Source organism: Candoia aspera, chromosome 5, assembly GCF_035149785.1.
Source record: "Candoia aspera isolate rCanAsp1 chromosome 5, rCanAsp1.hap2, whole genome shotgun sequence".
NCBI classification, from domain to species: Eukaryota; Metazoa; Chordata; class Lepidosauria; order Squamata; family Boidae; genus Candoia; species Candoia aspera.
Window position 1 is genome coordinate 93,950,695 of NC_086157.1, and position 12,395 is coordinate 93,963,089.

At 39.0% G+C, this 12,395-nt stretch overlaps 1 protein-coding gene across 1 annotated transcript in view; it reads left to right on the forward strand.

Moving 5' to 3' along the window:
* The window catches only part of FLT1 (fms related receptor tyrosine kinase 1), a 136,254-nt gene that overhangs the window by 83,902 nt on the left and 39,957 nt on the right, over window positions 1-12,395 (forward strand). Inside the window, exon 15 of the mRNA XM_063305729.1 lies at window positions 1,330-1,461. Within this exon, the coding sequence (XP_063161799.1) occupies window positions 1,330-1,461 (132 nt within the window). The remainder of the gene's footprint in view (window positions 1-1,329; window positions 1,462-12,395) is intronic.

Below are 12,395 nucleotides of genomic sequence, written 5' to 3' on the forward strand. Positions count from 1 at the left end.
AGAAACTCCTTGTTCATTATCCTATCCCTGACCCAAGGTTTAGCTTAATCTTCAGATTCTAGTTTTCTAGGATGTGTGTGTGTGTGTGAGAGAGAGGGGGTGGGGAGAGAGGAGAGAGATAATATACCAACATTCTTCATATTTCTAGCTGTTTACTAACTCAAACCCTTCTTAAACTGTACCCTTGGGCTGGAATATTCACATAAGTACTCTTTCATTGCTTTACTCCAATATAATGTGAAGTTTTAAGCACAGCCCAAGAAAGAAAAGAGTGTTGAAACCTTCAGTCATTTCGGTAATGTTTGAGGAACACATTTTTTGCATAAAAGCACATTGAACAGGAGGAACAAGTTAGTCATAAACTGAAAGTGTTTCATTCATAAGAAGGTCATAGATAAGTGCTTGGAGTCCACCTCCAAGTCATTTTATTGGCTAAATTCTATTCCCAGTACTGTTTTTCTTAGACCCCAACCAGGTGTGTGAATTCTAATTAATAGCCATCAAAAGCTATCAAGTACTTTCCATTCATTACTGCTCATGAAAGAAACATATTTCATTATTAATTATATCAAAGAACAGAAATCACATGTGTGATTAATATCCACATGCACATTTAAAATAATGCTCAGCTTGCTTTTATACAGTATTTCACTGCATAAAGCCCCACACTTGCATATAACACCAGGTATAAGGGAGAATAACTAGCACAACCTGATTAGAAACTAGTACAAGGTGTACAGTATCATTATTACCCCAAGAACAAACCTATGAATATTTCAATTTCAAGTGTCCAAGTACATTTATCAGGAGACATCTGCCTCTTATCCTGGGCACAATTTACTACTAATGTTATTTGTTCCAGTTTCTCTAAAATTATATTCAGTGGATGAAAATATGGTCCACAGTTGGCAGTGATGATGTACAATTCTCTATCAACATCCTCACATACAATTGCTTGCTGGTTATTTCCTAGTTCAGAAACACCCTCCTTGGCAAACCATCTTCTAGATTCAGAGCTTCACACCTGTCAGAAACAGGTACAGAGTATTTCCTTTGTGGAAAAGGGGAAGAAAAAAAACCTCATTTCTTTCTTTGGAAAGAGGGGCCTCACATGTTCCTCATTAATCCCAATTGCCTTTTCTAGCTCATGGTAATTGTCTGTGACAAGGACCTCCATCTCACAAGAAATACAATGTCTTTGTTTTGTAGAAGACATCATACACTTTGAGACTGGTTTATAACTCAAACATCCATCAGAATATGATTTTCTTTGGCAAGCTACTTTTCATGTTTATGTGCTATTTATTTTGAATATTTCCAATTCTGCAGGTATAATATTAGGGCCAGGAAATCAGAGTCTCCTGATTGAAAGAGTGCAAGAGAATGATGCTGGATTCTATCAGTGTATAGCTACTAATCTGAAAGGAATGGTGGCAAGTTCAGCCTATGTTACCATACAAGGTAATGAAGATTTAAACAATGATTTTTGTTTGCTTGTTTTTTCCTCTTTGATCTTTCCTGAAATTCCCACCTGATTTCCATACAGGAGAACTTGTTCTTCATAGAGAAACAGGTAAGGAGCATCCTGACTAGGTTACACTACTTTTATACCTATTGAACAAAGCTTTGGCAAAGGAAATGCACTAGGTCAAAGAGACAGCCAACAGGAAACACTTAATCAGAATGTGTTTATATTGACCTGAAAATAAGTTTTGCTGCATTCCAACAAACAAGGGTCAGAATAGAAGGGGTGTGTATATTTAGCCTCATTGCTTTGCTTCACTTCCTGTTCCAAACTATAACTGAATGACCTATCTGATTCATCCTGAAGTTATTTTCTGTTTTCTCCCTGGTCACTAATATTCACCCTTATCTCATTCATTAAAACTGGTAGTCTGTATGATCCTGTTTGAGAATTGTGGCCTCCCAGTAGGCTTACAGGTCCAATTCAAGGTGCTGGGTACCACCTATAAAACTCTACATGGCATAGGACCAAGCTATATGTGGGACCACCTGTCCTCTGTGGTTTTTGCCCACCTCACTGGTCTATTAGAGAGGGCATGCTCCAGGTCCCACCTGCTAAACAGTGCCAACTTGTTGGACCTCGAAATCTTGTCTTCTCTCTGGCAGTGCCTGCCTTGTGGAACAGCCTCCCCATAGAGATTGGGATGGCTCTGACCCTGGGCATTTGGGCCAAGCAGTTAGGGTGAGCTCTGTTGGTGACAAGGCTACTGTTTTGGGGGCTACTGTTTAACCAGGCATCTTGGGTTGATATTGTTATGATGGTTTTAATCTTTGCACACTGTCCAGAGTCACTGCTGGGAGATAGGTGGCTCTAGAAATCATAAAAATAAATAAGTAGTAAATAAAGAAATATCTCTTCTTACCAGAAAATAAAAAATTATTTAGGAGGGATCTTTTGAATAGTTGATAGTGCTAGGATATGTCAACAACTTTATAATTATTTTATCCTGTCCACTGGAGATAGTTAAGCAGCAGGAACTGTGCTGCCACTTTTCAACAGTTTGGAAAGAAATTGTCTTCTAGATTTGTTTTGTTTTATTATTACTTGAATAATTTTCCAAATGTTGGAGGAACGTCATATATAGTATCTTCTTCCTAAATGAACAACCTTCAGACAAGCTAAGGTAGGCTCTAACATGGAGCCTAGTAAAAGAAGCAGCTTACTGGATAATCTCTCTTTTATACCCTGGCCCTCATCATACTGTTTACATATTTCCTATAAGAATGGGTAAAAGTCATGTATTAACACATAATAGTTCATGTTTATATCAATGTTTATCACTCCTTGTCTTGTGTTAATGTGTATCACTTGTCTTAATTACTTTAATTATCCAAGTAAAATAAATCCATCTAATTTTGAAAAAAATCATTTTTCCTTTGCAGTCTGCATTCTTTTCTTTTGAGAAAAGAATTTTCAAATCTTTTTTTCCCCTCTCTCTCTTTTAGAATCTAGTGTAAGAAGCAGGCTGTAACTTACAGAGGTATCCTTTAATTTCCAGTTATGTTCTGCTTTTAAATAGCTCAATAAAACAACACAATAATTATTTACAATAATCTCCAGGGCTCTCATCCAAAGCAAACGAAACCTGATGGTACTGCTCTTGAAATTATTCATTACTCCAGTAATTAGAGTATGGGGTAGCTGTATGTTTTGGGTCTGATCAGGTCATATAAACGAGCATACAATAGGCTAATGATTTGGCTCTTTGACTGTCTATATGACTGTGAAGCCAGTACATAAATTTTTCACGGATGAATAAGACCAGGAGCGTCAATGAAATCATATCAGTGAATTGTCCCTGTGTTTGACAGATTTGGGGGGAAAAACAGTTTGAGATTTGGAGAGGAAGGAAACTGTCTGCTCTTTTTATTTCTTTAAAAAAGAGTAGTACTAAGTACTATTTTTGTATCAAAAAGGGATGATGACTGAGCAGGATTCAGCTGAGTGCTTTCAACAATTAAGTGCCCTAGTCTTGGAATCGTCCTAGAGTAGAGGATTGGAGGATGTGGAAGTGATGTTCCACCTATTAATTTATTTATAAACTTATTAGTCACTTCCATATTAGGGACCATTAAGAAAGGGATCAAAAATAAAACTGCCAGTATTAAAAGTCTTTTACAAAAAAAAAAAATGTGATGCAGCCACACTTGGATTACTGAGCACAGTGACTTAGCAGAAAGAAAGAAAGAAAGAAAGAAAGAAAGAAAGAAAGAAAGAAAGAAAGAAAGAAAGAAAGAAAGAAAGAAAGAAAGAGGGAGGGAGAGAGGGAGGGAGGGAGGGAGGGAGGGAGGGAGGGAGGGAGGGAGGGAGGGAAAAATGCCAAAAAGAACAAAATTAGGAAACTGGAACATAAATAAGATTATTTATGAATAAGTGATGGACACAATAAAGATCCATGGGGATTCCATTATATCCCTTCTGTCAGAGTGTAAAAACCATCTATTATTCCTACCTTCTGCTAAATATTTCTTAATCAACTGATCCATGAATCTTTTCCCCATAACCACTGTAATGCTTTTGTTGAAGATATATGGCTTTATCAGATCATATTCAAATGCAAGGCAAGAGTGCAACTGAAGCCACGCTGTTTTGTCATCCACAAGGCATGTTCTTCCTGTTTAGCCATTAATACTAATAATTCTTTACAGGTGCTCAACTTAAATCTAGCAAGCCTCCTGGTTATAATTATGTTTCAGTCAAGATGGTTAAGGCCAATATCAAATAAGGAACACTAATTTTGGACCTCACATTTTTCTTATATTAACAAAATAGTGAATATGCCCATCAACTGAACATTTTTGGTTATCATCTTTGTTTTTTAGAAAGACAACAGCACTCAACTTGCAAATTACTGCTCCAGAACCCTCTTAATCAAAATATGTAAACTATATGCTACACCCTTATATTGGAAACTGGGAAGTAAGCATACTCTGAAATAGGAGGCTTAATCATTAATCTGCAGCATATGATGGAAAAATACATTAATAATCTCTCAACATCTCATATGGCCTTTATTGATGTTAAGTACTGTATGCTTTTTATTCCATCTATGGGGAAAACCATAGATCAGTGTTTCTCAACCTTGGCAAGTTTAAGATGTGTGGACTTCAACTGCCAGAATCCCATGGCTGGTTGGGGATTTCTGGGAGTTGAAGTCCACAAGTCTTAAACTTGCCGAGGTTGAGAAACACTGCCATAGATAGATGTTTGCTCCTTCTCATCTATATGTTACATGAAAATACAAGACTGTGTGTAAATTTCAACCCATGGGAATAGCTCTCAAGCCCCATTTCTACACAGAAAGGAATTAATTCTATTGCTTTTATATTAACTCACTAGATAGGAATCTATACAATCTGCATCTTTATCCCACCAAACTAGCTGACAAGTGGCTGCCAGCCTGTTAGATGTTGCTGATGGGTGGTTTTATCTCAATCTCAAATTGATCTTAGAAGTAGATGGAGTGCCTTTGCTCAGTATTGCTCTGATAATCATCTCCGATCAGTAACCTAACTTTTTTTAGAGCCACATTCCAGATCCCAGATCTGTGTTGAACAGACTCCAATTGAACCTGCAACTGGAGACTGGGCTGCAACTGGAGATAGTCGGTTTCTGGTTAAAGTTAAACTTTTGCCCAGTGATCTTAATCTCCTTAACTGTCCCTAACAAATACCATTCAAACCTCTTGTTTATCAGTGAAATGCAAACAAGCTAAAGAGACTCTTAAGCCAGTTATGGATGTCAAATTGCAAAACAATCTAAAACTAGTTTCCAATTACTTCTGTCTTAGAGATGAATAGTAGTATGCAGCCAGTTGTCTCACAACCTTGGAGTTACCTGCAAAATGCAGAACCTGTACTGGACCTGCTTTAATGGTTTGCCAGTGCCATCTCTAAGAGGAACAGACATGCCCATGTCAGTCAGTTGCAGTCAAAACAGCAGAGCTAGCATGCTTTATTTTACTATTTTACTATGTGATTTTGTTATGTGTACCTGCCCCTTCAAGTCACTCATGACTCCTGGCAATTGCCTGGACAAGCCCTTGTAGTTTTCTAGGCAACATTTTCAAAAGTGGCTTACCACTGCTGCCTTCCTACTGTAGAGCTGAGAGAGAAGGTGGTCCAAGGTCACCTAGATGGCTTTGTGCCTAAAGCCTAAAACTCACAGTCTCCCAGTTTCTATCATGGTGCCTTTAACCACTATATCAAAGTGCCTCTCATGAGTATTATAGGGATTTTAATTTCACTCCCACCCCAATTTTTCCAGGTAACTGATTAATGTTTCTTTCTTACTATCCCATACACAACCAGATATTGCATGCCACCTGGCCAAATTCTGTGCAGCTTGTAAAACCCAACAGGAGAACATGAGCCCAGAGTTGTACTTTAAGATGTGTGGCTATCTTTCAAACAAACAAACAAACAAACAAACATGTTAATTAAAGAGATAGTCCTTTAACATGCTAAATATTCCTATGAGAATTTGAATTTGGCTATGTGCATCTCAGTCTAGCTTTTGTATCAGTATTGTCTGTTCTTTCTTTGTTTAAAAGTTTACTTTATTCTTCTTAGGAACATCCCAAATATGGCTTTGGGCAAATCTATGTCGCTCAATGTACTACATGGGATTGTACAAGACTGAAATTTACCATCCTAAGCTCTACAAAGAAAAGCTGTGATACAAACCTTGAAAAATAAGATGTGAAAGAATTATTATGTGCCCACTATATGTGTTTTTAATACATATGGGTGTGAGTGTTTTCAGTGTGGTAGAGAGAAAAGGTTTGTTAGGGACTATAAATCCAGAGTAGAGCATATTTTCTCCATTAAAACATTTACACTTTCCATTTAAAAACTATGAGAATACCATATGACAATTGTAAAATTACTAAGGAAAAGGATGTGAATCAGAATGCATCCTAAAAACAGCAGTCACAACAACAAAGGTATCTTAAAATACAATTAAAGACATCAGGTTAAAGACAGATATGTAATATAGTGAAAGACCAAGCAATTTAAACAAAACTATTTAAAGACATCAGCTTCTTATGGAAGGTTCCAAGTGAGCCTTCCGTGGATGGCATTTCAGACATACCAGGTCATAGATGAAAAGAGATCCTGTCTCTATTCACAAGCTACTTCATTTCAGGAAGTAGAAGGACTTGGATGGAGGGTCTCCAAGAAGTATCTGATATTTTTTTCAGCCTGACTCATGTAAGATGCTGGCCTTTTCACATACTCACAGTAATAAAGGCTTCTGGCATTTCCTCCCTTTCTGCCTTCTAAATAGATTCCAGAAAGCAAGATGATGGTCTCAGACTTTGAAGAGTTGCTGGTAGTCAAAATATTATATTGATTTAGTTGGAACAGAAATTTGGCCTAGATTGATACTTCATTTTTCAAGTGGCTCAGAATAACTGTGGACTATTGTTAGGTTTAATAAGCATTTATTCAAGTCTTACTCTTTTTGCACAGTCTGCTAAGAACTATGGTATACTAGAAATGATTGAAAATAAGTAGGAATCTGGTTAATACTGTGAAGCGCCTGCCTTAGAAACAAAATAGTTGAAAGAAACCAAGAATGTGACTGCTCCTTCATACACTCACTTAAAATAAGCACCATAGACCTCTGGGCTAGTCAAGAACCCCACAAGGAAGACATTAATCATCCTCTTTCTTTTGCCAAGAATGATAGTGATTGGAAGACTGAACAGCAAGGCACATTCCTGGAAAATCATATTCCAGATCTGCCTGTTCCAGTGCTTGCTCAGCAGATGTTATGTCCTAAACCAAGAGGACATTTGAAGAGAGTGTCAGAGTAACAGGAGGTTTTCTTACAGAAATTGCATATATTATTGCGACACAACCACAAGAACTAAAAAAAAGTATTTTACTGGGGATGTATGAAGACAGTTATGTTATAATTATTTTTTTCTTCAATTTAGATTCCCACTCTTTTTCTTTGTTTCTCATCTCCTCTTCCACTTCTACAATCATTCATAATGATTTGTATGTGTTCTTGTGGCACTTGATCATGCAGAACATCTTATTTAAGCTTTTATGATACACAGCTGGGATCTTTTATGGACGGAGAACACTAACAACTTTAAAGCAATAAGCTGGCAAAATCAGGTACAGAGGAGAGCACTAATGCATAAGGTTGGTGTTCCACTGAGCAGCAGAATACTCATGGTATCACACTAACTTGACAAGTCAATATAGTTCATTGTACTCAGTGCTACCCTGGGAAACTCTTGAACATGCAAGAATTATAGGCAGACTGGAAATTTTGTACAATAGCACAAAGAAATAGCAGCATGGACCTATCTATGTCCACATAGGTATCAATTCAAATCAATTCAAAGGTTGCTTACTTTTGACTGGGTGAGAACTTTCACAGGAATTAAAATGTGATGGTCTTGTGAATTGATTGAATCAATTCAAAGTATCTTTTTGGTCAGGATTGAAATATATGATATACAAAATCTTTTACATGATTTTTGTTAACAAAAACACTGTTTTGAGTAACCCCTGCCAAGGCTTATATCCTAAATGTAACAGGGTACTAATTTGAGGAAACATAATGTCAGATAATTTCTGCTAAGTCAAATTGCCCTTTGGGGAATCAAGTACCACATATAGATCCTAAGGAATGTGTGTTGAGGTCCAAGTGTGACCAGAAGAAATAGAAAATCTGGGGTGTCCACACTAACACTCTTTTTTTTTAATTATGTGATCCTCCTCCTCTTCTGCACTTTGTCCAGTATTAAGACCATTAAGTTTAATTTTTTCAGCAAAGGATCGTTACCTTGTCGTGGTGCTGGAGCTTGAGCACCTCAATGATGCCATGAGCTAAACCGTGAAGGGCCACCCAAGACAGGAAGGTCATGACAGAGAGGTCAGACTAAATGCGATCCCTGGGGAAGGTAATGGCAACCCACCCCAGTATTCTTGCCGTGAAAACTAAATGGATCAGTACAACCAGAGATATGTCGGTATACCATCGGAAGATGAGACCCCCAGGTCGGAAGATGGTCAAAATGCTACTGGGGAGGAACAGAGGATGAGCTCAACTAGCCCCAGACGTGATGATGCAGCTAGCTCAAAGCCGAAAGGACGGCTAGCGGCTGACGGTGGTGGTGGTGAACGGCGAATCCGATGTTCTAAGGATCAACACACCATTGGAACCTGGACTGTAAGATCTATGAGCCAGGGCAAATTGGATGTGGTTATTGGTGAGATGTCAAGATTAAAGATAGACATTCTGGGCATCAGTGAACTGAAATGGACTGGAATGGGCCACTTCACATCAAATGACCACCAGATCTACTACTGTGGACAAGAGGACCACAGAAGATATGGAGTAGCCTTCATAATTAATAGTAAAGTGGCTAAAGCAGTGCTTGGATACAACCCAAAAAACGACAGAATGATCTCAATTCGAATTCAGGGCAAGCCATCTAACATCACAGTGATCCAAATATACGCCCCAACCACAGATGCTGAAGAAGCTGAAGTAGAGCAGTTCTATGAGGATCTGCAGCACCTACTGGACAACACGCCTAAAAGAGATGTTATTTTCATCACAGGAGACTGGAATGCTAAGGTGGGCAGTCAAATGACACCTCGAATTACAGGTAAGTATGGCCTGGGAGAACAAAATGAAGCAGGACATAGGCTGATAGAATTTTGCCAAGACAACTCACTCTGCATAACAAACACTCTCTTCCAACAACCTAAGAGACGGCTTTATACATGGACTTCACCAGATGGACAACACCAAAATCAGATTGACTACATCCTTTGCAGCCAAAGGTGGCAGACATCTGTACAGTCAGTAAAAACAAGGCCTGGAGCTGACTGTAGTTCAGATCACGAACTTCTTCTTGCACAATTTAGGATCAGACTAAAGAGATTAGGGAAGATCCACAGATCAGCTAGATATGAGCTCACTAATATTCCTAAGGAATATGCAGTGGAGGTGAAGAATCTATTTAAGGGACTGGACTTAGTAGATAGGGTCCCGGAATAACTCTGGACAGAAGTTGGCAGCATTGTTCAGGAGGCAGCAACAAAATACATCCCAAAGAAAGAGAAAACCAAGAAGGCAAAATGGCTGTCTGCTGAGACACTAGAAGTAGCCCAAGAAAGAAGGAAAGCAAAAGGCAACAGTGATAGGGGGAGATATGCCCAATTAAATGCAAAATTCCAGAGGTTAGCCAGAAAAGATAAGGAATTATTTTTAAACAAGCAATGCACGGAAGTGGAAGAAGACAATAGAATAGGAAGGACAAGAGACCTCTTCCAGAAAATTAGAAACAGCAGAGGTAAATTCCATGCAAAAATGGGTAGGATCAAAAACAAAGATGGCAAGGACCTAACAGAAGAAGAAGAGATCAAGAAAAGGTGGCAAGAATATACAGAAGACCTGTATAGGAAGGATAACAATATCGGGGATAGCTTTGATGGTGTGGTCAGTGAGCTAGAGCCAGACATCCTGAAGAGTGAGGTTGAGTGGGCCTTAAGAAGCATTGCTAATAACAAGGCAGCAGGAGACGACGGCATCCCAGCTGAACTTTGCAAAATCTTGCAAGATGATGCTGTCAAGGTAATGCATGCTATATGCCAGCAAATTTGGAAAACACAAGAATGGCCATCAGATTGGAAAAAATCAACTTATATCCCCATACCAAAAAAGGGAAACACTAAAGAATGTTCAAACTATCGAACAGTGGCACTCATTTCACATGCCAGTAAGGTAATGCTCAAGATCCTGCAAGGTAGACTTCAGCAGTTCATGGAGCGAGAATTGCCAGATGTACAAGCTGGGTTTAGAAAAGGCAGAGGAACTAGAGACCAAATTGCCAATATCCGCTGGATAATGGAAAAAGCCAGGGAGTTTCAGAAAAACATCTCTTTCTGTTTGATTGACTATTCTAAAGCCTTTGACTGTGTGGACCATAACAAATTGTGGCAAGTTCTTAGTGGTATGGGGATACCAAGTCATCTTGTCTGCCTCCTGAAGAATCTGTATAACGACCAAGTAGCAACATTAAGAACAGACCACGGAACAACGGACTGGTTTAAGATTGGGAAAGGAGTACGGCAGGGCTGTATACTCTCACCCTACCTATTCAACTTGTATGCAGAACACATCATGCAACAAGCTGGGCTTGAGGAATCCAAGGCTGGAGTTAAAATTGCTGGAAGAAACATTAACAATCTCAGATATGCAGATGATACCACTTTGATGGCTGAAAGCGAAGAGGAACTGAGGAGCCTTATGATGAAGGTGAAAGAAGAAAGTGCAAAAGCTGGCTTGCAGCTAAACCTCAAAAAAACCAAGATTATGGCAACCAGCTTGATTGATAACTGGCAAATAGAGGGAGAAAATGTAGAAGCAGTGAAAGACTTTGTATTTCTAGGTGCAAAGATTACTGCAGATGCTGACTGCAGTCAGGAAATCAGAAGACACTTAATCCTTGGGAGAAGAGCAATGACAAATCTCAATAAAATAGTTAAGAGCAGAGACATCACACTGACAACAAAGGTCCGCATAGTTAAAGCAATGGTGTTCCCTGTAGTAACATATGGCTGCGAGAGCTGGACCATAAGGAAGGCTGAGCGAAGGAAGATCGATGCTTTGGAACTGTGGTGTTGGAGGAAAATTCTGAGAGTGCCTTGGACTGCAAGAAGATCCAACCAGTCCATCCTCCAGGAAATCAAGCCAGACTGCTCACTTGAGGGAATGATATTAAAGGCAAAACTGAAATACTTTGGCCACATAATGAGAAGACAGGACACCCTGGAGAAGGTGCTGATGCTAGGAAGAGTGGAAGGCAAAAGGAAGAGGGGCCGACCAAGGGCAAGGTGGATGGATGATATTCTAGAGGTGACGGACTCGTCCCTGGGGGAGCTGGGGGTGTTGACGACCGACAGGAAGCTCTGGCGTGGGCTGGTCCATGAAGTCACGAAGAGTCAGAAGCGACTAAACGAATAAACAACAAAAAGTTTAATTTGCTGAAATTTCTGAAAATTGCAGATGGTACTAAGAACTACTCAAAAATTAGGGGAGGATGGATGGATATGGACTCCATCTAAGAATGTACAGTTATTAGCCTCCATGTTAACTTTTGCGTTCACAACATTTATTTTCCACAGAATTGCAAAGCAAACTGTTAAGCAGAGATGACTTCTTCTGGACCAGGAATCCCTGACTGGCACTATATCCATGGCCTTTTGCATCTGGGATCTTTACACAACCATTCCAACAAGAATGAGAGCTTCTCAAGTATTCTATAGATTATGGGAATTCAGGTCCAAGCCTTTTGAAGAACATCTCTGAGAATGGAAATTAGCATGAATAAATGATTTCTATCTGAGAATCTAGACTACTTTTATTATAAGCCAGGCAATTTCAAGTGACAAGACAACACTGCAAGAATATATTTTCAAGGACATGAAGACTCAGATAAATAGATTTATTGTAGAAAAGCTATGCTTCCCGCTATGAAAGACTTCCAGGGACTGCAGTGTATCAAATTCAAAATCTATTTATAACGATGTTCAATTTTCTTGCACTTCCTTCTCCTACCTGTGCTATATAAAGGGCTAGAGGCAAATCTCTTTTGAGCAGGAAATATGGCATCCATCTGTCTCTTGTTGTGATAATGGCCTGATCTGGTTTCAGGTTGTTTACTTTTGACTGGGTGAGAAGTTTCACAGGAATTAAAATGTGATGGCCTTGTGAATTGGCTTTATGTGATGTTAAGTACTCTCATCTTCTGTAAGTTGTGATGCACCTAAAAAACAGGCACTTCGATCACACCATCACAACTGCCATCTGGACTTTTTGACCCTGCCCTGCAGAC